This window comes from Diabrotica virgifera, chromosome 5 (assembly GCF_917563875.1).
Source record: "Diabrotica virgifera virgifera chromosome 5, PGI_DIABVI_V3a".
Taxonomy (NCBI): domain Eukaryota; kingdom Metazoa; phylum Arthropoda; class Insecta; order Coleoptera; family Chrysomelidae; genus Diabrotica; species Diabrotica virgifera.
Genome location: NC_065447.1, coordinates 137,657,991 through 137,684,888, shown reverse-complemented (window position 1 = coordinate 137,684,888; position 26,898 = coordinate 137,657,991). Strand labels below are relative to the sequence as shown.

The 26,898-nt window shown below is 35.9% G+C and overlaps 1 protein-coding gene across 2 annotated transcripts in view; it reads right to left on the bottom strand.

Annotated features, from left to right (window-relative positions):
* The window catches only part of LOC114337662 (DNA polymerase epsilon subunit 2), a 151,834-nt gene that overhangs the window by 59,661 nt on the left and 65,275 nt on the right, over positions 1-26,898 (bottom strand). The window contains exon 7 of one of the 2 annotated variants that reach the window (XM_028288173.2): positions 175-914. The exons of the other annotated variant lie outside the window; for it this stretch is intronic. Coding sequence (XP_028143974.1) covers positions 183-914 — 732 coding nt within the window. The 3' untranslated portion in view covers positions 175-182. Of the gene's footprint in view, positions 1-174; positions 915-26,898 lie in introns of those variants that run through there. 2 annotated transcript variants of the gene reach the window in all.

Sequence of the window (26,898 nt, the reverse complement as noted above, 5' to 3'; positions counted from 1 at the left end):
AAATATTCATTATCAGGTGCTATATATTTTGTTCGATTCTTTAGTAGTAGATTTATTAAATCTTCCAGAACTTTCGGAATTGAAATGACCACTTTTCTAGAACCTTTTCCACTGTTGACTACTCTCTTGTATTTTCCTGTTTGCATTTTCTCAGATGCTGTGAGCGCATTATCAAAGTCAGTTTAGTTACTTCTGTTGTCTGTGGTGTAACTATTAATTTTTAAACATTGCACGTCACCAATACGCCTTTTATTAAATATGATCAAGAGAGCTAATACACATTGCACCAACAATTTGTATGTGTTTAGATCATCTTCATTGCGACTGAATTTTTGTTTACAATCAATAAGTTTCATTGTTCTATCTCGAAGTTTCTTTATATCTTCCACAAGTGGCAAGAGCAAAGGTTTGGTCCATTTTTTTTCTTGTAAATCCTTGTTAGCTAGGGATGCTAACTCTGAATTCCATCGAGCTTCAATAAGTAGTTTAAAAGTCATAATATTATGTAGCCATTGCCTAGATTCATCTGAGGAATTACATTTGAAACCAACACTTTCCTTTAATATTAATTGTGTTAATTCATCACAAAATGACTTTAATGATGTACCGAGATGCATGGCTAAACTAGGCGATTTAAAAGTCTTTTTAACATAATCGTAACCTGCGATAATTCTATCTGCAGCTACTACATTATCAAACTTCCTTGGGTGTAGTAAGTCCTTAAAAGGAACACTCGTATTCATTAATTTGCGGTAACTTATAAGAAGCCTAAAAATCTCTCTAATGCGGTTACTGCAGGCATACACCATACGTTCCCTTCTATGTTTTTTCAAATAAGATTCGCCGAAATTGGAAATAAGAAGATCTTTTTTTGCTTCGAAAGCGATTTCATCCGACTTCATTATCTTAAATACCTAAAATATAATTATTTCTTAAAATATATAAGTAACCAAAAAAGTTGTACAAAAAATAGCCGTACACCTATACTCTTTTCTACGATCGGTTTGGAAAGCAGACTTTGAGCTCGCACTTGTTAAAGCTAAGTCAATATTTTTAGGATTCCTTTACGTGAAAGTGTTGTCAAAGTGAGATATGATCTGTCACTTATATAGGTAAATAAGAAATCTGTCGATTTGATACGCACTTTCACATTACAATACCCTTATGGGAGTTCGGTCCTGGCAAGTATACTAGTTAGTGTGTATTTGTCAACTCCAAACAAAAACAGTTATTCAGATAGTAGCTGATGAGTAAACATTTTTATTTTCGCATATATAAGTGTATAAGAGTGCGTTCAACTATTGTACGTAAGTACTCTTTAAAATTATGTAAAACCAAGTCATTTCACTGGAATTTATTATTTATCAGAAGTCGGTTTGATACATAAAAGCTCTAAACACGTTTATTCGTTATCTATAACATGATAAAATCACCTGTTGAAAGACAGGTCCGTATTTCAGGTTTACTTAGTTTTAAATAATAAAGAAAATATGTCAAATCCGACTGCCGGGACTTCTGACTACAGGAGCGCCCAAATGGAAAACACTACTAAAACTTATTCTGCTGCTTTGATTGAACAACAATTCATAACGAAAGAACAAGACATTGTATTCCCATCCATTGAAAACCTTAAACTTCAAGATTACCTGATTTCACTAGGAACGTTGATCGAGCCCAAAAATATCTTATTTTCCTCAAGGCTTTCTAACAACAGAGTGCGTATGTACCTTGCAAACAAAAATGTTGTTGAAAATTTCATGAATAATTATGGAGGGTCTATAGAAATCAATAACCAAAAGTCCAAGCACGCAAACTAATCACTCCAGCAGAAAGACTAATTCTGTCAAACGCTTGTCCCACCATTCCGCAAGATAAGCGCCAGTTTGCCGGAATTCTACCACATTTATAGTTTTAGACGACAAATTTTTATCACACCACCGATTGCTCCAATTTCCTGAATCCATATTAATTAATTATGATAACACCAACCATAGGATTTTTTTGCACAAGATTCCTTGATCTGTTTTTCATGTAAAAGGCCAGGCCATACCGCAGCAAATTGTAAAACAATCCAAGACTCAGTTTCTGAAAATTATAACCAAAACCCCCACTCCCAATCATCTTCGCAACCCACACCTTCCCAAATACTTTCAACCAACCCCTCAAAAACTCCAACCCCACAACCAATTATCAATATAGATACAACCCAGTCTTCACAAAATAGCTCAAAACGCAGTTTGGATGACTTTGTTATACCTCCTCTAGCGCAAGATGCTAATTCAGAAAACCCAAGTCTTGAGCCGTTTGTTAAACCTAATAATGCTCCAGCTAAAAAACCAAAGAAAAGTAAGGGAAAGACTCCAACTCACGTACTCATGGAACCGACCAAGGCATTTGTTCTTGATTTTAATCAAATATCCGATCTATTTGAAAATGTTTATGGTGCACAGGACCCAGTCAGCATCATAAAAAACTACACTAGCGAATTTGAAGCTTTAGTGGTAATGCTAACAGCAATATACCCGTATTTCAAACAAAGATCCATTAAAGTTAGATGTACAAAAATAAGAAAGAAACTACTGCAGCATTTAGAGATGACTTACTCGGATGCTAAGGCATCAGAGACTGAAAGTGAGTTTTCTCAAGAATAGAGTCATGAACTTCTATAACAATCCCAAATTTCAGTTTTATTTATTATCGTTCCCAGAATGCTTTCCTTCCCAATCCTCCCGATACGACCTTGACGTTGGTTCGGGGGCTTAAGCTGACTGTTCAGATAGGGCTGTAGTCTGGCGCAGGAAGTGGATCAAGTATGTGTGTACGAATGCATGGGATCTCCCTAATAAGGAGCTCTCCGATGAAAGAAGGCACTCCCTATAAACGGGCTAGGCCTGGTACATGGTAAGTATGAACGGATGTGAAACAACCTCGCTAGACCGATTCCTGTCACGACTTAGCTTTCTGGAGTATCTGGGAATCTTTCCTAGGTACTCGAGAGACTAGGAATGCATGAATTGCTTCAGCGACCAAGAAGTAGCCCGCCCTAAGTTAACCCACCCATGTCTGGTTGTACCACTACCCTGGCGTAAATTTAAGTAGAAGACCCTCTGGTCTTCACTGCCACATCTCTATTCTACGGCACTGTTCACATCGCCAATATATAGTCAACCGACCCGATATTATCTACCAGTTGTATCTATCCTACACTCCGAGTACAACCAGAAAATGCTATCCCTCCTTCATCCTTTTTCCCACTAAACCTACACCCCCAACACACAAGGTAAAGGTGTAATTGTACCGTACCCAGGCCTGCATGGCAGTTGTGTGTCTAAATTGAACTGTCTCAAACGGTCGACTGGGGGAACCAGGCCACACCCCCTTTCATTTAAGGCCTTGTACCGGCACAGGGAGCGCTGCTGGTATGGACAGTTTATTTCTCCCATACTCGTGGGATCAATATGGAACCATGCAAAAATTTAGAAGATTTAACCCTAGGGGACTCGCAGGAGGACCCAAGAAACAATTAAACTTCCACTGAGACTGTTCGGCAGAATCTGGAAGAAAATAAACCCATCACATGGGGTATAAAAATACCGAGGACGCAATAATGTGGACTCCTTTAAAAGATGATGAGGATGAGGTTTCTCGGCCAAAAATATCTGGGGCACAGAGAAGAAAGCTTCGGAAAATGAGAGCACAGGGAATTGACACTTCTAAGGGCAAATTGCCTCCTAGACCTCAAAATAAGACTCCTGGAAATGCCGAAATCACACAAGCTGCCAAGCGGACTGTGTCTGATAGAAGCACCCCTGAGGAGAATTTAACAAAAAAGAGCAGAACTGCTGCTGCCTCTTTCAAAGAGCTCAGCAGCAACTACAAAGCTGCTCTTACGGGAATAAAGACGGCAATAATTCCCAAAGAATACCCAGGCATAACGGAAAAAGACGTTGGAGCAACAAAAGAAGCCCTAATTAAACTTATCGATGAGGTTCCTTGCGCACCTCGTTACGAAGGTAATCGGCTCATGGATGGATACTATGGGTTGATATGTTTATGTATTTAAGATTCCAAAGGATTTCTTGGAAGAAAAGACGGAGTGGAAGGTCATTAAGGCTGAGGAACTCCCAAAATCGAAGCATGTGCTAATGTACCTTCCAGAGACTAAAAATGAGGATCTAAAAGTGCCACTGGCACGAATTGGAAAACAAAATCCTGAACTAAGGACCAGTCGTTGGGCAATTCTGAGTTCCAAAACAGCAGCTGACGGAGGACTGCATGTGAGTCTCCGAATTGATAAGGAGTCAGAGGCACAGCTCGAAAGGCTTCAATGGAAGCCTTATTACCTTCTACAGCGAGCAAGTATTATACCGTTGGAAGAGGGTAAAGCAAGACAGGCAGGGAACATTGGGGAACCAAAACCTGCAATGATTACTTCCGAACTGCAGGAGGCCGAAGGGGAATCTATGCAGGTGGAAGAAATTACAAGAGGGCCTGTTAGAGACCCCAAAAATGAATAAACTGCAAAATTAGGATCATACAGATCAATTTGCAGCACAAAAAAACAGCTTCGGCACTTTTGTGCCAGGAAGTAGCTGAGAAGAACATTAATATGGTGCTTATTCAAGAACCGTGGATAAATGAAGGTAAGATACGGGGATTAAATGTTAAGGGATGGGAACTAATTTTGGGAGTACCTGAAAATAAAATCAGAACTTGTATCTTTTGTAGATCTGACCTTAACCTGGTACCAGTTATGGAGCTCTGTAGGGGAGACATGACAGCTGCCAGAATTAAACTGAATTGCAATGGGTTGGTTACAGAGTTGATTGTTGCGTCTCTTTACCTTCCTATTGACACTAAAGAACAACTTCCAGGGACTAACCTAGAGAACCTTCTAGAATACACCAATGATAAGCATACAGAACTTATTATTGGAGTCGACTCCAACGCTCACCACATCATTTGGGGGAGCAGAGATACAAACAATAGAGGTAAGTTACTTTTTGAGTAAATTGAGTGAGAATTAAACTCACAATTGAGAATTGAGTGAGAATTAAACTGAATTGCAATGGGTTGGTTACAGAGTTGATTGTTGCGTCTCTTTACCTTCCTATTGACACTAAAGAACAACTTCCAGGGACTAACCTAGAGAACCTTCTAGAATACACCAATGATAAGCATACAGAACTTATTATTGGAGTCGACTCCAACGCTCACCACATCATTTGGGGGAGCAGAGATACAAACAATAGAGGTAAGTTACTTTTTGAGTACCTTTGCACTACTGAACTTGATCTTCTGAACAGGGGTAATAAGCCCACCTTCAGGACATCAAGAGCAGAATCACTAATCGACCTAAGCCTATGCTCTAAGGGGATTGGGAACATAATATCTGGCTGGCATGTGTCGGATGCGTTATCCTTATCGGATCATGCATATATATGCTTTGAGATAAACTCAGTCAAACCGGAACCAAGGTTCTATAGAGACCCTAAGGTGACCGATTGGGAATCCTTTAAGAGGGATCTTGGAACAAGGGTACGGAATTATCCTAAAAGGCCAAAAAACAACGTTGAGGTTGAGATGGCAGTAGACTGGTTGCAGCATGCAATAGTAGTCTCATATGAGGAAAACTGCTCGTTAAAAGAAAGTCGCCCTCCCAGGCAAGTAACTTGGTGGAATAAGGAGCTGTCTGATCTCAAAAGAGAAACAAGACGGCTCTTCAATAGGGCGAAGAAATCAGGTGATTGGGAAGCATAAAGGCTAAACTGAAAGCCTATAATAAGAAAATCCAATCCGCTAAGGAAAGATCCTGGAGAGAATTCTGTGAAAACATTGAAAGTGTACCTGAAAGCGCCAGGGTTAACAGAATCCTCAAAAGAGATAACATTAACAAACCCAAGTCAATGAAATTGCCCAATGAGAAGTATACGGACACAGAGAAGGAGGCTGTAGAGCATCTTTTAAGTGTTCACTTTCCAGGGTCGACGCAATTGACTGGTAATAACGATAATCAAGCAAACAATAGCCCAATCAAAAGGGACTGGCTGACCTCTGACGAGATTTTTGGTTCTCACAAGGTCAGATGGGCTATTGAAACTTTTGAACCTTATAAAACTGCGGGACCGGATGGTATATTTCCTAAGTTTCTCCAGGAGGCTCTGGAAATAATCATGGGTCCTCTGATCACAATATTTAGAGCTAGCCATGCTCTGGGATACATTCACAAAGCTTGGAGAAGGGCAAGGGTGGCGTTTATTCCCAAACCAGGAAAAACAGATTACACCTTAGCAAAATCCTACAGGCCTATAAGTCTGACCTCATTCATGTTAAAAACCATGGAAAAAATCTTGAATGAACACATCAAGAAAAACAATTTAAATGAAAATCCACTGCACCAACGGCAATGGGCGTATCAGGCAGGGAAATCAGGTGAAGCCGCCCTGCACAATCTAGTGTCGGAACTCGAAAGGAGTCTGCATCAGAAAGAAGTCGCCCTTGCTGCATTTTTAGATATAGAAGGTGCATTTGATAATACCTCAATCGAGTCTATACAAAGCGCACTGGTGAGGAAGAAAATCAACAACACCACATGCAAGTGGATTATTCAGATGCTTCAGAGCAGAATAATATCCACAGATATGCATGAAGATACCATAAATCTGAGGGCAACTAAGGGATGACCTCAAGGCGGTGTATTGTCACCGTCATTATGGAACATAGTTGTCGATGATCTGATTCATGGGCTAAGCGCCCAAGGAATCTGGGTCCAGGGTTTCACAGATGATATCGTAATAGTAACTAGGGGAAAATTTCCCGGCACTGTTGCGTATCAGATGCGATATGCCCTTCACTACATAGATAACTGGTGTCTGAAAGAGAACATCTCCGTAAACCCTTCTAAAACTAAACTGGTAGCCTTTACAAATAAGAAGAAACTTACTGGACTGAGTGAGCTGAAATTATTTGGAGAGGTACTGGAAAGAACCAATGAGGTTAAGTATCTAGGGGTAACCCTGGATTCGAAACTCAATTGGAATACTCATATTACCAATATAACCAATAGGGCTAAGCGACTCTTCTGAAACTGCAGACGAGTTGTAGGTAAAACCTGGAGCTTGAAACCAAAGGTGATATGTTGGTTGTACACATCAGTGATACGACCGACAGTTACTTATGGGTCAGTACTCTGGTGGAGAAAGACGGCTTTGCAAGCTTGTGTGACCACTCTCACCACCCTACAAAGACAAGCGCTTCTAAATATAACAGGAGCCTTGAATAGTACAGGAACGGCTTTATTAGAGGCTATCACAGGTCTCCCTCCGCTGGAATTATATATTTCGGCGGTAGCCTTTATGACCATCCTGAGGCTCAAAGCAAACAATACTTGGAGGCCAAATTATGTATTGAATAGCCAGACAAACATTACTGGGACTATACTTGAAGAATCCATCTTTATGATGAACTCAGATATGATGACACCAGAACTAATCTTCATTGAGAAGATTAACACAATTATACCATCTAGAGAACAAAAAGTCACAAACATTAATGGGGACTTAATATGGTTCACTGATGGATCTAAAACTGCCCAAGGTACTGGATCAGGAGTCTTTGGGCAAACATGTAACTATAATAAATCTTACAGCCTAGGTCAACATACAACGGTGTTCCAGGCTGAAGTTTTTGCTTTGGTGGCCTGCATTGATGAAATCATTGATGAAGACCCTAAAGCTAAGAGAATCAACATTTACACAGATAGCCAATCGGCTATCCAGGCTGTAAAGAACCCTCTCACCAAATCAAAACTGGTGAGAAACTGCAAAAATCTCCTCAATAACCTGGCAAAAGACAATAAAGTGTCTTTAATATGGGTGCCGGGTCATGAAGGGGTGCATGGGAACGAACGAGCAGATATGTTAGCGAAACAAGGCTCGAGAGAAACTTTTGAAGGCCCAGAACCTTTCTGTGGCATCACTAAAGATGCTATGAAAAACGAGGTTCAGAAATGGCTGATAGAGAATCATCAAAATAAATGGAGAACCACTCAAGGGCAAATCCAGACTAAAAAAATAATCAAGAATATTGATAAAAAACTCTCGAACAGTTTGATGAACCTCAATAAGAATGAACGAGAGATCAAAACGGTCACTGAAATGGTGACTGGACATTGCCGTTTAGAAATCACCTATACAAACTAGGTAAGGTGAATGAACCATGGTGCAGAAAGTGCGAAATGGAAAAAGAAACTGCCATACACATACTATGACATTGCAGTGTGCTAGATAATGTAAGGCAGGACTTCACTGGTCAAATGAGGTTTGAACCAGAAGAGATCCTAAAACTACCAATAAGAAAACTGTTGACCTTCGTTGAGGCCACAGGACCAAGTGCCAGAGGAGTGCCAAGAAGGAGAAGAAGAAGTTATTCAGATAGTAGCTAATGAGTAAAAATTTTTATTTTCGCATATATAAGTGTATAAGAGTGCGTTCAACTATTGTACGTAAGTAGTCTTTAAAATTATGTCAAACCAAGTCATTTCACTAAAATTTATTATTTATCAGAAGTCGGTTTGATACATAAAAACCCTAAACACGTTTATTCGTTATCTATAACATGATAAAATCACCTGTTGAAAGACAGGTCCGTATTTCAGGTTTTACTTAGTTTTAAATAATAAATAAAATATGTCAAATCCGACTGCCGGGACTTCTGACTACAGGAGCGCCCAAATGGAAAACACTACTAAAACTTATTCTGCTGCTTTGATTGAACAACAATTCCCAACGAAAGAATAAGCCATTGTATTTCCATCCATTGAAAACCTTAAACTTCAAGATTACCTGATTTCACTAGGAACGTTGATCGAGCCCAAAAATATCGTATTTTCCTCAAGGCTTTCTAACAACAGAGTGTGTAGTATGTACCTTGCAAACAAAAATGTTGTTGAAAATTTCATGAATAATTATGGAGGGTCTATAGAAATCAATAACCAAAAAGTCCAATCACCACACTAATCACTCCAGCAGAAAGACTAATTCTGTCAAACGCTTGTCCCACCATTCCGCATGCTGTATTAATTCAAGAAATTGAAAAATGGGGCCTTCAAACCGTGTCTCCCATGTCATTTGTCAAGATAAGCGCCAGTTTGCCGGAATTCCACCACATTTATAGTTTTAGACGACAAATTTTTATCACCCCACCGATTGCCCCAATTTCCTGAATCCATATTAATTAATTATGATAACACCAACCATAGGATTTTTTTTGCACAAGATTCCTTGATCTGTTTTTCATGTAAAAGGCCAGGCCATACCGCAGCAAATTGCAAAACAATCCAAGACTCAGTTTCTGAAAATTATAACCAAAACCCCCACTCTCAATCATCTTCGCAACCCACACCTTCCCAAATACTTTCAACCAAACCCTCAAAAACTCTAACACCCCACAACCAATTATCAATATAGATACAACCCAGTCTTCCCAAAATAGCTCAAAACGCAGTTTGGATGACATTGTTACACCTCCTCTAGCGCAAGATGCTAATTCAGAAAACCCAAGTTTTGAGCCGTTTGTTAAACCTAATAATGGTCCAGCTAAAAAACCAAAGAAAAATAAGGGAAAGACTCCAACTCACGTACTCATGGAACCGACCAAGGCATTCATCTCAGAGCAAAACCCTTCATTTGTTCTTGATTTTAATCAAATATCCGATCTATTTGAAAATGTTTATGGTGCACAGGACCCAGTCAGCATCATAAAAAACTACACTAGCGAATTTGAAGCTTTAGTGGTAACGCTAACAGCAATATACCCGTATTTCAAACAAAGATCCATTAAAGTTAGATGTACAAAAATAAGAAGGAAACTACTGCAGCATTTAGAAATGACTTACTCGGATGCTGAGGCTTCAGAGACTGAAAGTGAGTTTTCTCAAGAATAGAGTCATGAACTTCTATAACAATCCCAAATTTCAGTTTTATTTATTATCGTTCCCAGAATGCTTTCCTTCCCAATTGTCCTCAATTCCTCCGTCGCAGACTCTCTAAGTTCTGTACAGTCAATCCAATATGTCTACCCACCTAATCCTTTGGTCATCAAAATAAAACAAGAAGTTCATACCGCTCAACTGAATGGAAAAATTATCATATTTCTCTGGATACCATCCCATACTGGAATTCAAGGAAATGAAGAGGCAGACAACGCTGCAAAAGAAGCTGTAACTAGTGCGGAGTGTACAGAATCATTTAAAGTGTCATCGGCCAAGCTACGCGAAATTAAAAAATAGATAAACTAAGTGACATTTTAGCTCTACAGTGCAAATTTAAATAGTTTCCTAAGTTCAATTAACGTTTTATACAATATCTAAACATACAAATGTAACAAAAATTATTGTTATATACTATTGTTTCGCTAATACCCAATTTAACTGATGCGATTTTGTTAATAAAAAAAAAGTACCCTTATGATTTCAAAGGAGCGATATCAAAATATCTTGTCACGAGTGGCCATTAGTAACGCCAGACAAATTCAGCGACACTTGCTTAACGCTACTACCAGACAAGCGACAATTTACAGTGATGTAAAAGCAGTAAAATGAAACGCTGAAAATGGGTCCTATCCTTTTTTTTTGAGGAGGTGGTAAATATTCTAAATACCGTACCTAGCCGTGTCCACTTAAGGATGGCTAAGCGTGTGTTGGAATCAGAGAGGAAGAGTTTACCCCCATGCATTTCCCCCTAAGAAGTCCTGCCTACGGGCACCCTCTGGCTAACTGCCTACCAACTAAAGTCCACCCCCTTCGCCCCGGTGCACACGGTACAAATTCCTTGGCGGATGTAACTACGAGTGCAGCGGGACAGTCTGTCATGCCTAATACGGCTCAGATAACTTTCCCAAAAGGATAAAGGGTCCTATCCTATGTTGCTGCGCGATATTTTACAGCTCAATTTGGCCATCCACTACTTTTACCGTGGGACCCATTTTTCGCGCTTCATTTGACTGCTCTTAAACTGCTGGAAATTGTAGCTTGTCTGGCCGTAGCCCAAAATTTTTTGTTGGTTGGTAAAGGTTGAATTTTTGAAAATAACCATGTACATATTTAAATTATTTACTAATTAATTTGAAGTAAAGCTCTGTTAATATGCACCTAGAAATTTTGTTATTACGGTCTTTGCATGATAGTAGAATCTAAATAACTGTGTACAAGTATAAAATATATATTTGTTTCTTTTGAAGAACCTGTTATAAATTTACACACTGCAAATTTATTGCATGCGAGTTGTAAAATATCGAGTGTTCATTAAAAAAGTTATCAGTTACTGGCAAATGCCCTAGTATGCACGCCAAAAGTGAAGAAAGAAGAAGAAGAAGAAGTTATCAGTTCCCTTTGAATTATCAGTTAACGTTACATTCCATGATTGACAGTAAAGGATTGTCTTATTTTAATACATTGTCATCAATCGTAATCATAAATTTGACAGCGCATAGTTCGTTAAAAAATTGAAAACTCATAAACTTGATGGCTTTTTTTTAAATGAACATCCTTTTATGAATGAGTGAGTTATGTTTATAAAAAATTGGTTTACTTACTTGCTCCTTAACATTTAACTTAGATATAACGTTGGTAGGGCCCAATGCGCAAGCAACAATTGTCTGTGAATTTGTCATATGATTTTGTCTAGTTTCATTTCCCTTCGCCCATTGCTTTTGGTAAAGGCAACTCTTTGAGTGACGTCTTAAGTATGATTTTACAAATAATCCTTTGCAGTAAGCAAAGGATAGTAGGTTGGTTCACCATATATGTAGTTGATTGTTTACGAACTATTTTTTCATTACTATTTATATATAGTATAGTATAGTTGACCCAAAAGATGGCATAACCCAGACATCCAAAGTGAAAGTTATCCTTCAACACCAAATTGTTCTATATGGTCCAAACAATGTCCAGAAAAGTCACACCATTTTGAACGTCGGGTTTGGTGGGAGAGGGGGGAGAAATCGGTAAATTCGTAGTTTTTTTTAGTTTTGCGCCAATATTTCTAAAACTATGCGGTTTAGCATGAACAACCCTCTATACAAAATTGTTCTACATTAAATTTGAAATAAAAAAGTCCCTATACATAATCTTTCTAAAATGAATAGTTCCAAAGTTACGGAGGTAGTATATTATAACTGGTCCAAAAAAAGGCCTAACCCAAACATCCAAAGTAAAAGTTTTCATCCAACACCGAAATGTTCTATATGGTCCACATATTGTTCAGTAGAAAGTTACACAATTTTGAGCGTCCGGTTTGGGAGGGAGATGGGAGAGAAGCCGGTAAATTAGTAGTTTTTTTACGTTTTTCGTCAATATTTCTAAAACTGTGCTTTAGCGTAAACAATGTTATACTTATACAAAAATGTTCTACATGAAATTTAAAACAAAAAATGTTCTATACATAATTGTTATAAAATCAACGGTTCCAGAGTTACGGAGGGTGAAAAGTCTAGGTTTTCGATACTTTTTATATTCTTTGGGCAATATTTATGATATATAATCAAATTCCCTTCTACCTATTGGTGTCGGGATTACAATAATAACTTAGATATTGTGTACAAATTTACGCCACTGTCTTCTATTTTGTGCCAATACTTTTGCTTCTTTCCAGGATTTGCCTCTCTTTTGTAGAACTTTTCCAATAGCTTGGTCCCATGTTTCTCTTGGTCTTCCTCTCTTCCTCTTGATATTTACTTTCGCTTCCCAAATCATTTTTACCGGTCTTCTATCGTCTAGTCTTTGTAAATGTCCCCACCAGCTGATTTGTCTTTTTTCTATGAATTCTAAGATTGATTCTACCTCCAGATCCTCCCTTATCTGCTCATTTCTTACCCTGTCAAGTCTTGTAACTCCTCTCGCTCTTCTTAGGTACTTTATTTCCGTCGCTTGTATTCTGCTCTTCTGCCTCTCTGTTAATGTCCACGATTCACAACCGAAGGTGAGTATGGGTCTATATATTGCCTTAAAAACTTTCATTTTTGTACTTTGCGCTATTTCCTTTTTTCCTATAAAAGTTGTGTTCATTGCATAATATGAATTTATTGCTTTCTCTATACGTTTATCGATTTCTAAACCTTGTTGACCTGAATCTTCAATTTTTACACCCAGGTATTCGAAGCATTCAACTTGTTGTATATGTATACCATTGATCTGTATACTCACGTTTTCTTTAGTTTCTGCTACTACCATCACTTTTGTTTTTGTTAGGTTTAGTTTCATGCCACTTTCTTCTAATATTTCACTCCACGTTTGTAAGTTTTCTTGTAGGTCCTTTTCTTTTGTTGCCATTATAACGATGTCATCTGCAAAAGCACACTCTGATATTTCGATCGGTTGTAAGTTTTTGTATCCTACAAATAGGTGTTTTGTTCTCTGACTACATTTTTTAATTATTTCGTCCATAAACAACGTAAACAATGTTGGACTTAGTCCTCCTCCCTGTCTTAGACCATCTTTTGTTATAAAATTTTCTGACTTGAGGTTTCTAGTTATAACACAATTCGTCGTATTTTTATATAGACATTCAATATTTTTCCTTAGTTTGGTTGCTATTCCTCTTTGTTCTAGGAGCGACCATACTTTTTGCCGAGGAACAAGATCAAACGCTTTTTGTAAGTCGATAAACGCAAAATATGCTTTTCCTCTTCTGAGTTTCGTTTTCTCAATGATCTGTTTAATAGTGAAGATGTGATCTTGCACACTTCTTCCTTTTCTAAAGCCACTTTGAGTTTCTGCTAATGTTGTATCGATTATCTTTGTCAGCTTTTCTTGTAATATTTGTTCGTACAGTTTCATCGCCGAGCATAAGAGCATTATGCCTCTATAGTTTTTGCATTCTTTTTTATCTCCAGATTTAAATATGGGTAGTATCAACGAGATCTTCCATTCTTCTGGTATTCTTTCAGCTTTCCATATCTTGTTTATTAATTGTAATAATATGTGTTGTCCTTGTACTCCCATATATTTGAGCATCTCAGTTGTTATTTTATCATGCTCTGGTGACTTTCCATTTTTCATTTTTGCCAATCCTTGTGTAAATTCTTCCCATGTTATTGCAGTGTCTTGCGTTTCTTCTATGGTTTCTCCGGTATTTGTCACGTTAATGGTATAATGTGGTGTTTCGTTTTCAGTTGATAATAGTTCTTGAAAATACCTTTTCCATCTTTCCATTATTTCTTCTTCCTGTGTCAAAATGTTTCCTGTTTCGTCTCTAATTGTCAATTGAACTGTATTTTTTCCCCTTCTTAATGTTTTCATGGTCTTATAAAACAGCTTTTGGTTACTTTTACTATCTGATTCTAGTTTTTCCCCGAATTGTTTCCAACTTTCTTCTTTTGCATCTTTTATCATATTTTTTACTATTTTTCGTTGTTCTTTATATTTTTCATACGTTTCAGTTGTTTTGTTTGATAGGTATATTTTCCATCGTCTTTTCTTTTCCTTTGTTTCTGATTTAATTTGTTCATTCCACCACGATGTCTGTTTCCTGTTGCTAGTTGTTCTACTTACGCCGCATGCCTCCTTGGATGCCTCAATAATAATTTCTTTTATACTATTCCATAACTGATCCACATCTGCATCTCTCATTATTAATAGCCTTTTTTCAATTTCTCGATTTATTATTTCTTCATATTTAGTTCTCACATTTTCTTCTGTCAACTTGTAAGATCTTATTGATTCAAATTCTACTTTTCTTTCTTTATTTATTTTCTGCTCCTCGTTTTTCATAATTTGGTGTTTAATTTTTGTTACCACCAGATAGTGATCACTATTGATTTCTGCACCTCTTCGTACTTTAATGTCGGTAATGTTTGCCCTATAGTCTTTTTCCACTATTACATAATCGATTATTGATTTTTCTCCTCTGCTTATAACTTCCCGTGTGTATTTATGGATATTTTTATGTTCGAAGAGTGTGTTTGTTATTATTAGATTATGTAGTTGACAGTATTCAAGCAATCTCTTGCCGTTATTGTTCCTCGTATCTTCCCCATGTGTACCTATTACTGTGTTATATTTGTGATCTTGTTTACCAACTCTGCTGTTGAAGTCTCCAGCAATTAATATTCTTCCTTTGCATTCTTCTGTAATTCTCGTCAGTTCATCCCAAAATTTATCTTTTATTGCTGAATTCTCGTCTTCGCTTGGTCCGTATACGGCTAATATTATCCAGTTTTCTCCGTTTATGCCTGTTAGTTCTACTTTTAATATTCTTTCGTTAATTGCCTCCCACGTGTTTACACTATTTATTAGCTTTTCATGTATTATGCATCCTATTCCGGCTGCAGCTCTTTGTTTATTGTCCACTCCGCTATATATCATCAAATGACCTTTATTAAGTTTAATTTCGCCTTTGCCTTTTTTCTTTGTTTCCGATACTGTTAGTATATCTAGTTGAGCTTGTTCAAATTCCTCTATTAAATCCTGTTCTTTTCCGTAAATACTTCGAATATTCCATGTTCCAATTTTCCATGTGCTCGCTCTTCCTTTTATCATATTTCGTTTTCCTTTTCTTATGCTGGTCGTCTCCATTTTTCCGTCCTGTATATGTTCCACTAGTTTTTTGAATTATCATGAAGAGTATTCGTACTTTCAATCGTATTTTTCTTTTTATTCCATATAAATTTTTCGCCATTTATAATTAATTTCTGGTACCCAATTACTACCTTTTTGTTCTGGTTTCTTTTATCTTTTGCTATTTCTTGTAGGCTTTTCTGGATTTTGTTCTCTTGTTCTGTTAAATCATGGCGTATAAATATTTTTTGGCCTTTGACGTGTCTTAGTTTGTGTTTATTTTTCATTACATCTGCTTTTTCTCGATTGTTCAGTTTTAGTACGCACATTGTTTCGTTTATTTTTGTCAATTTTTTCGCTTTAATAACAACTTGTAGCTTGTTTTCGACAAATTTTTCTATTTCTTCTTGCGCTTCTTCTTCATTATCCCGTATTTTAAATCCACTTATAATTATGTTATTTTTCTTCTTGTATTTTTCGATGTTTTCGACTTTTTCTTCCAATTTTTCCAAATTTTCAACTTTCATCTTCAGTTCGTTAATTTCTTTCTTTAATTCTATATTTTCTTCTCTGAAAATTTTCAGTGTTTTTTTATATTCTTGAAAATCATTTTTAATTTCTTTCAGATCTTTACGCATTTCTGACGTCAAATTTGTTATTAAATTTTTGATTTCGTCCCAGTCGCTCATCCTTATGTGGTTTGTGTCACTCTGTATAAATATATCTGTGTGTGTATAACAATGTATTGTTGTTGTAAATAATCGAACGCTGACAGAGCGCAAAGCTACCCAATCCAATTCAACCTTGCGAAGGTCAAGAAGCTTATCCCTGTCAGCTTTTTCTGTTGTTTGTTTATCTTTCTTTATAACACTGTTTCACACAAATATGTATAAAGAATTATCTATTTATTTTATGCTAATTACAATCTAATGTTACCTGTAATTGTCTCAGTGAATGTAGTGTGGATGACTAAACTCGTACCGGCCCAATGTATGAACTTTGATACGGAGCGATCACACACACACATGTACACACTATCACGGTTCAACCTAGACTCCTATTTATGATATAACTATACCAAAAACCGAGACATCCAAAGTGAAAGTTATCCTCCAACACCAAATTGTTCTATATGGTCCACATAATGTTCAGAAAAAAGTCACACCATTTTGAGCGTCGGGTTTGGGTGGGAGAGGGGGGGAGAAATCGGTAGATATAAAAAGTATCGAAAACCTCCACTTTTCACCCTCCGTAACTCTGGAACCGTTAATTCTATAACAATTATGTATAGAACCTTTTTTGTTTTAAATTTTATGTAGAACATTTTTCTATAGAATATTCCTTACGCTAAAGCATAGTTTTAGAAATATTGACGAAAAACTAAAAAAAAAACTACTAATTTACCGACTTCTCCCCCATCTTCCCCCCCCCCCAAACCGGACGCTCAAAATGGTGTAACTTTTTACTGAACAATATGTGGACCATATAGAACAATTTGGTGTTGAAGGAAAACTTTTACTTTGGATGTCTGGGTTAGGCCTTTTTTTGGACCAATTATACTATACTACCTCCGTAACTTTGGAACCGTTCATTTTAGATGGGTTATGCATAGGGCCTTTTTTATTTCAAATTTAATGTAGAACAATTTTGTGTAGAAGGTTGTTCATGCTAAACCGCTTAGTTTTAGAAATATTGACGAAAAACGTAAAAAACTACGAATTTGCAGATTTCTCCCCCCTCTCCCCCCCAAACCCGACGCTCAAAATGGTGTGACTTTTTTCTGAACATTATGTGGACCATATAGAACAATTTGGTGTTGGAGGATAACTTTCACTTTGGATGTCTGGGTTTGGGTCTAACTATACCATACTAATAGAGGTAAAAATTAGTGTCGTTTCGAAGAGCAGATAAAGCAATTTTTCTTTCTTTGCTACTTTTTGGAAGTTGAAATATATTAATAACTTCTGTTTCACAGTCATGATTTCTTTCTAAATGTCTAACGAAGTTTTTTGTATGAATATCTTCTTTACAAAATTTACAGTGTACCACTTTTTTGGTTTTACTTCTTTGGTTCTGTAACGCCCAAACCAGACGGGCCACTCTGCAGCGCTACTCTGTGAATCCACAGAGTGGCTAAAACAGGCGATTTTCTAGCGCCGGCGACTACGCTGCGAAGTGGATCGTTTGGAAGGGTGCGGCGTTTAATGTAATGGGTGAGAAAAAACAGTAAGTTTAATCAAATGATTAAAAACTTGCCGGCTAATATTGTTTTAAAAAAGTGTGTTCGTCAAAATCACTGTTTGTAATGTCCATAGTTTTAAATATTTTATAAAATTTCAACGCGTTTGAAAAAATACCAATAAACTCCATAAATGGAATTAAGAAGAACCAGACAAAAACAACTATATCATAGAAAGAAGCACATAAAATATCAACCAGTACATCTGGTATCCTACAGGCGTAAAATAGTTTGATACAACCTGACAACTGAGTGAAAGTGAAAAACATGTTTGGGCTTGTTTATATGCAGGCGGTTTGCCAACGTCGACTGGGCGGTTTACCTATTTTATTTGATCTCACCCTAATGCCGCCTTTGAAGTTTCACCCTAATACCAAGTAAAACAGGGGGAAAACAGGTAAACCCCGACGTCGGCAAACCGCCTGCATATAAACAAGCCCTTAGCTTGCAACCCCCTTTTGATTGATATCTTATCGTTCTGATTTCAACAACAAACAATAAAACCTTTTTTGACCTAGAATGGGACCCCACTATTTAACAAATAAACAAACAAGATTATGAGTACCCATTTGTTTTGTTCAGTTCAAATGCATCAAATGTATAATACAATGTAGGTAAATATAAATAATAGAGAAAACATTGCTTATGGGATTTATTCTTTTCGATAGGGCTACCTTCTTTAAAATCAGAAACAAATAATTAAAAGATGACGTCCCACGGTTTTCCTTTTAATGACCTATAAATATGCCCTCGGGTTCTTGTATCACATATTATATCCGGTCTGTTTTGCACTTCAATCAAAAACCGTTCCGAATCGAAATTCATTTTAGGTGCTCACCCTATAAATTCTCGTAGACATCTGTGGCAGCTACAAAAGTGGTCCGTCTGGATGGCGTTTGCCACTAGCAGTGAAGCTCGGCGACTGTGGCCGGCTACACTCGCTCGTGTGGGGTTCGACGGCCACTCTACATAAGAACCCACGGTAAATCATCGTCAGCCACTCTGTGGATCCACAAAGTGGCTGAAAAAGGCGATTTTCTAACGCCAGCGACTACGCTGCGAAGTGGATCGTTTGGAAGTGTGCGGCGTGTAATGTAATGGGTGAGAAAAAAAATTGTTCAAATGATTAAGAACTTGTCGGCTAATATTTTTTTAAAAAAGTGTGTTCGTCAAAATCAGTAATTGTAATGTCCATAGTTTTAAATATGTTATAAAATTTCAACGCATTTCAAAAAATACCAATAAACTCCATAAATGGAATTAAGAAGAACCAGACAAAAACAGCTATATCAGAGAAAGAAGCACATAAAAAATCAACCAGTACATCTGGTATCCTACAGGCGTAAAATAGTTTGATACAACCTGACAACTGAGTGAAAGTGAAAAACATGTTAGCTTGCAACCCCCTTTTAACTATCTTATCGTTTTGTTTTCAACAACAAACAATAAAACCTTTTTTGACCTAGTATACGATGGCACCCCACTATTTAACATAAATAAACAAACAAGATTGTCAGTATTTGTTTTGTTCAGTTCAAATGCATCCAATGTATAATAAAATGTGAATATACATAAATAGAGAAAACATTGCTTATGGGATTTATTCTTTTCGATAGGGCTATCTTCCTTAAAATCAGAAACAAATAATTCAAAGATGACGTCCCACGGTTTTCCTTTTAATGCCCTCGGGTTCTTGTATCACATATTATTATATCCGGTCTGTTTTGCACTTCAATCAAAAACCGTTCCGAATCGAAATTCATTTTAGGTGCTCACTCTATAAATCCTCGTAAACATGTGTGGCAGTCGCAAAAGTGGTCCGTCTGAATGGTGTTTGCCACTAGTGGACGCCACTAGCAGTGAAGCTCGGCGACTGTGGCCGGCTACACTCGCTCGTCTGGGGTATGACGGCCACTCTACATAGAACCCACGGTAAATCATCGTCAGCCACTCTGTGGATCCACAGAGTAGCGCTGCAGCGTGGTCCGTTTGGTTTGGCTCTAATAGTTAAAGTTAGTATCAAATATGTGATGACTTTTCATATGAAAAAATACACTCTGGGTAAAAATTAACGCCCACCTTAAAAATGGGTCATTTTTGATGTCTTATATTTCTTAAGCCTGTCGTTCGATTTAAGTGATTTTTTTAATGTCTTATTCTTTAACAATATCGCTGTAATAATATTGTTGCTAAACAGTGTTTTTTTCGATCGTCATGTTACCCGTATGCGCGCCAATGGTGAATATTAAAAATAACTACGTCTTAAAACCCACCAAATTTAATTTCCATATCTCAATCGGTTTTAAAGCAATAAATAAATGGTCAGTTTTTCAGAAAAATGTCAACACGCCCTATTTCAGAAACGAAGCATTTGCGGGCATACGTTTATAAAACAAACTATTACCTTTTTATGCAGAATTACCCCTTAAAGTTTGCCATTCTAACTTAAAAACACCCTATATATGAAAAACATGGCTGGTTGGTAAAGTATCTAACTTTTTGTGGTCCAACTAAGCGAATCAATCAAAAACAGTTTGTTGTCGAAACATGAGATTATAGTTGGGTTGTAATTTCAGTATTTCATAAGTGCTGGAATTACAGCAACAATATTATTACAGCGATATTGTTAAAGAATAAGGCTATAACATATTAAAAAAATCACTTAAATCGAACGACATGTTTAGGAAATACGAGACATTAAAAATGACCCATTTTTAAGGTGGGCGGTTAATTTTGGCCCTGAGTGTATATAGCTTATAATAGTAAGATAATATTGATTTGATTTCTTCTGAAATCAGCTTTACAGGGGTAGCAGATCTTAATTCTTTATTATTGATTAAAATAGGTCGGACTTTATCGATAATCTCAGAATTATCTGTAGTTGTACTACTAAATTCAGGTTCTGAGACAATCTTAAAGTCTTTATCATTATCAATGTTCGTACTTTCTGGATCAGATACATATGACCTTAAACTGTAACTATGATTTTCATTTTCTTTATCAGTGCAAGTTCTGGATGGGAAACTATTCGTATGATCAGGAGCTTGTACAGCAGTAAAAGTATTTGTATGTTCCACTTCAATCACTGCTCTCTCATTAATGTTTTGTTCATTATTTTCATGTAATGTCTACAATAAATATATGATCAGGAGCTTGTACAACAGTAAAAGTATTTGTATGTTCCACTTCAATCACTGCTCTCTCATTAATGTTTTGTTCATTATTTTCATGTAATGTCTACAATAAATATTTAGTTATTTTTTACAGTGCGCTGGAATAAGTGTTACCCCCCTTATTAACGTATGTATTTCTACCACATAAGCAAAACGCTCGGACAGGTCGATTTTTAAAATAATGATAGTATATTATAGCATCAATGTTTCGAATTATTTTTAAACGCATTAATTTTTTTCGAATCCTGAGAAAACTAATAAATATTTTTAAAAAATTTTAATGCACAATGAAAGATTACATTATTACTGAGGGCTGAAAGTTCCTCACAATAAACAAAAAGTTTCTCTTGAATGATATATTTGAAATTAAAAATCATACGAAATTTTCTCTCTTTTTCACCCCTGTGACTTATTAAAATTGCCATTATAGAAGTTCTCAGGGACTTTCGACCCTCGATAAAACTGTAATAATTCATACTGCGTTTAAATTTTTCAAAAATACTTATTAGTTTTCAGAAAAATTACAAAAGACCTGTTTTGTTTAGAATGATCCAAAAAATCTGAAATAATATCTACCCGGGTCGAAACATTTTTTTTAATATATGAAAAAGTCATTTTTTAATTATTAATTATAGTCAGAAGAAAATTAGATCATGCACCCCTTGTTTTTTATAATTGTTAACGTACTAAATTACATATCCAATGATTATTGTTATCCATTAAATAGATCGATGCAGATCGACCTTATATCGGATCCTCTACTATTAGTCCTTTCGCTGACGGTAAAATATTGCAAAACCCATAAATTAAAAAAAAACCTCTTAGATTGACATGAAATTTGGCATACACATAGGTAACATGTCAAAGAAGAAAATTGATATTGTGCCGATGTGTGTTTTTTTCCATGGGGGTGACTTTTATCACGTCTCGGGGTGAAAAAATATACGTTCAAAATAAGACCGGAAATGGAATAACTGACTAATTCTAAGCAACTTTTGTTCTATAGCATTTTTTCACTTAGTTACTTTTTGAGTTATTTGCGAGTAAATATGTTCATTTTTCAACAAAAAAAAAACACATTTTTAACGGTTTTTTTGCAAATAACTCAAAAAGTAAGTATTTTATCGAAAAAAACATTCTTAGGAAAAATATAGCCCATAAAAAAGTGAAAAAATGGTGTACTTATGTATGAGATCCCTAGACCCAGTAAAAGAAGAGTTGTAACTAATGAAAAATAGGTTCATACACGCCAAATTTCAAATTGAATATTTCAACGTGAACTGTCAAAAACTAAAGCACTTTTTGGGGAACACTTATTACAACTTTTTTGTAGTGTTTAAAAAAAGGTTAAAAAAGTTTTTAGCATTAAATTAAGGAAGTTACGCTTAAAATGAAGTTGATCATTTTTTTTGTAAAAAATCATAAAAATCACCCCTTAATTAACATCCCAAATAACATTAATCGTCACCACTTCACAAGTTGATTTACTCGTGTATGTATTGTTTATAAAAATATGATCTGTAAGCTTCATCGGTTCAAAGTGCTTATTTTTTAAGGGAATGTAGTTGAAAGGGATTGAATTAGTCCCTAACCAACTGTGTATGCCAATTTTGAACAGCCATATTTTAACCAATATTTGTCTTAAAGAAAAACAAATAATCCTAAATATTTAGAAAAGCAAAACCTACATTTTTTTACTCTTCGTAATTTTTGGTATCACTAATAAATTTTATGTCATTTAAAAAAAACATATTTTTTAAAATTAAAAAATTTTTACTTTAAAACCAATTTTTTTCAAAAATAAGCCCTTTGAGCCGATGAAATTACAGATTATATAAATATTACATAAGTTAAGTAACTTGTGAAGCGGTAGGTATTAATTTCATTTGAGATTCCAATTGGGGGTGATTTTTCAGATTTTTTTTTAACAAAAATAGGACCTACTTTTAGACTAAGAGCCGCTATAGGTGAAATTTCTTAATCATTTTAGGCACGATGGGACCCTATAACTTAAATAGTAGAACCTAAAAGAAAAGGTTTGAACACTGTGCCGTCACTTTTCAGTGGCACAGGCGTCGACAGTGGCGCATCAAACTTTCCACTTATGGACGGGATAAATAAATTAAAAGTTACCCTCCCTTACTAACAGAATTCAATTTTTTTTTATTTTTTTAAGTTCTATGTGATTAACACATAAGATTCAGCGTAATTTTAACCCATCACCCCCTTCCCCTGCCCCACCCCCCACCATCAAGAACTTTATTTTTCGATTTTATTTTTTTTTGGTGGGATGCAATCAACTTTAAAATTTCAAAAAATTCACACGGCTTTTATAAAACACGTCTATTTTTTATAGACCTGTAGGTCGAGTGTACATAACCTCAAAAAATTAAAAAAAAAAAATTTTTTGGAAAAAAGTATATAACTTTTTTTTGAAGATAGCTGCAGATCTAATTTTTTCTTAATCTCGTGTATTTTATCAAACACTATATTTCTAAATTTTTTTAGATTTTGCTGTAACGCCAATCACCTTCAAAAATCCAAAAAACTGTTTTTGAAGGGGGTTTTGGGGGATTTGAACGCGTTTCTCCCATTTTTAAATATTCTAAAGGACTCAGTTACTTTAAGTTACATATAACCTATAAAATCGAAATTGATTTGATATATTATGAAGTCTATAAAATAGGGAAAATCCCAAAAACCCCCTAAAAAACAGTTTTTGGGATTCTTGAAGGTGGCGAGCCTTACGGAAAAATCTGAAAAAAAATTAGAAATATAGTGTTTGATAAAACACACAAGATTAAGAAAAAATTAGACCTGCAGCTATTCCTCAAAAAAAGTTATACGCTTTTTTGAAAATTTTTTTTTTAATTTTTTGAGTTTATGTACACTCTACCTGCGGGTCTATAAAAAATAGACATGTTTTGTAAAAGCCCCTGCTATGCGTGTGAATTTTTTGAAACTTTAAAATTGATAGCATCCCAGAAAAAAAAATAAAAACGAAAAATTAAGTTTCTTTAATGGTGGGGGCAGGGGGAAGGGGGTGGTGGGTTAAAATTACACTGAATCGTATGTGTTAATCACGTAGAACTTAAAAAAATAAAAAAATAGAATTCTGTTAGTAAGGGAGGTTAACTTTTAATTTATTTATCCCGTCCATAAGTGGAAAGTTTGATGCGCCACTGTCGACGCATGTGCCACTGAAAAGTGACGGCACAGTGTTCAAACCTTTTCTTTTAGGTTCTACTATTTAAGTTATAGGGTCCCATCGTGCCTAAAATGATTAAGAAATTTCACCTATAGCGGCTCTTAGTCTATTTATTTTGAGCGTATCTTGCTTAATTTTGATGCTAGAAACTTTTTTAGAAAACATAAAAAAATATGTTTTTAAAACTTTAAAAAAGTTGTAATAAGTTTTCTCAGAACAGTGCATCATTTTTTGGTTGCTATCATTTTTTGGTTATTTCACGTGAAATTATTCGTTTTTAAATTTGACGAATATGAACCTGCTTTACATTAGCTACACCGTTGCTTCTACTGATTCTAAAAAGTTCATACGTACATAAATTTTGTTACTTATTTATAAGCTATATTTTTAATGTTCTTCCCGATAACATACAGTAGACTCGCGATTATCCGAGTCTAGGTTATCCGAGCCCCTCGGTTAACCGAGGCAAAAGTCATAACTGGTGAGTTACAACTTTCAACCTTGGCGCAACATCGTCGCCTCAAAAAGAGGAATGAAGCTTACGCAAAAATCAATCAGACTTTTTTAAACAGTAATATTGATAAGGCAAATGTTTTTATCTTTTATAGACAGTACTGTATCAGTTTTGTCATTAAAATGTCCACAGTTATGGTCATTTACGTGTTTTTCTATCAATATAACCAAGCTCAGTGTTAACCGAGTTTTTCCGTATCCGAGGTAGTCACGGTCCCAATTACCTCGGATAATCGCGAGTCTACTGTACTTACTATTTGAGTTATTTTCAAAAAACCGTCTAAAAACGTGTTTTTTTGTTGAAAAATTGACATATTTCGCAAAATTGCGAGGTGAAAAGCTTCGGATCCTGGACTATAAGTGCATATTTCCTTAGTTCTATTAATTTGATGTATTTCTCCACGAGTTTACAGCAAAAAACTTTTGATAATTACAATTGTTTTGTTTGTATAATTATTGTTTTATCGTAAGTCAATTCTCCCTTGAATCCGAAACCTTTTTAAACGAAAATAAAATTTTTATTGGATAATATGTTCAACCAGACATTTCCGTTAAAATTCTTAGTCACAACATAATATCAATTATTATTATCAGAGCAACGTTACGATGTCACATTTCTTTTAATGACCGACACGCATATTTATTTTAATGACGGATCCCACAGTGACATTTATTAAAAAAAAGACTAAGTTTTCAATCTAATGGCATATAAAACAACATAATGTTACTCTACATCCCACCAGACTGAAAACAATGGGAACCTTCTCTGGTTACACCTCCGAGGCTTCTACAATTTGCAAGCCATAACGGATGCTGAGACTAAGGAAGATGAAGGAATTTTACAATTTATAATTCACGTCCCATCTGCTCAGCGCGGTAAAGTTCCAACGAGAATGGTTACCTTCGTACTCCAATCAGAGTAAACATGTAAATGATTAAGTTTGTACATGTTTACTCTGATTGGAGTACGAAGGGAACCATTCTCTTTGGAACTCTCCTTGAGACTTTACGCGCTGAGCAGATGGGACGTGAATTATAAATTGTAAAATTCTCTCATCTTCCTTAGTCTCAGCATCCGTTATGGCTTGCAAATTGTAGAAGCCTCGGAGGTGTAACCAGAGAAGGTTCCCATTGTTTTCAGTCTGGTGGCATGTAGAGTAACATTATGTTGTTTTATATGCCATTAGATTGACAACTTAGTCTTTTGCTAGCAGTTGCCGCTAGGGCATCTATGCCATAACCCGACTATGACTACTACTTTGACCTAGGCCAAACTAGTTTATCCTGATATAAATACACACACCTCAGGCCAAACTAGTTTATCCTGATATAATAAAGTCTCACACTTCAGGATGAACTAGTACGGCCTAGTCTAAACCAATTTAGCCGAGTCGAAAGTAATTTAGCGAACATGTAAGGACTTTTACATGCGGGGAATTCCCAAAACACGTTCCAACAGGGATGACAAAAAAAATTATACATCGATATATTGTATCATATGATACATCGATTGTAGATATTGATACATGCTATAAATCAATATATTCTTGTATAATTAAATAATATAAAAAATAATAAATAAAAGGTTGAGGTTTTCTCCAAAAATTAAAAGAAAAGATACACTTTAGAATAAAATCAAATACAAATTAATATTGTTTTCACCAATTTTGAAAAAATGTGAAACGTTGAATTATCCACGTTCATCTGTCCGTCCGTCCGTTCTTCCGTCTGTCTGTCCGTGAACTCAACTCCTCCGTCATTAAACCAGGTAGAATGACAAATGAGGTGTCAAACGAAAGTTTATAATCCATGGATGGTGAGAAATTTGACCTAGACTGTCTGTCCGTCCGACCGCGAATATAACTCAACATTATTGTTTGTTTTTACGAATAATTATAATTTTAATAAAAATTATTCTTTTTCCAAGAACAAAGTATTTTATTCAATTTATTATTTATATTAAGCCGTACTAGTTCGCTGAATTACTTTCTTCTTCTTGGCTTTTTCCCATTATGAGTTTGCCGTTTTCGTCTTCCATGGCACTCTATTCTCCCAGTCGCCATCTCTGAGGTCTGTATCTATCATAGCATTTTCTATGTGAGTTTTCCATCTCACAGCAGGTCTTCCTCACCGTCTCCACCCCGCGGGTCCCAGTCCAGTAATATTATCGGCCACCTGTGTTCCGGCATTCTTTGTATGTATATGCCCGTAC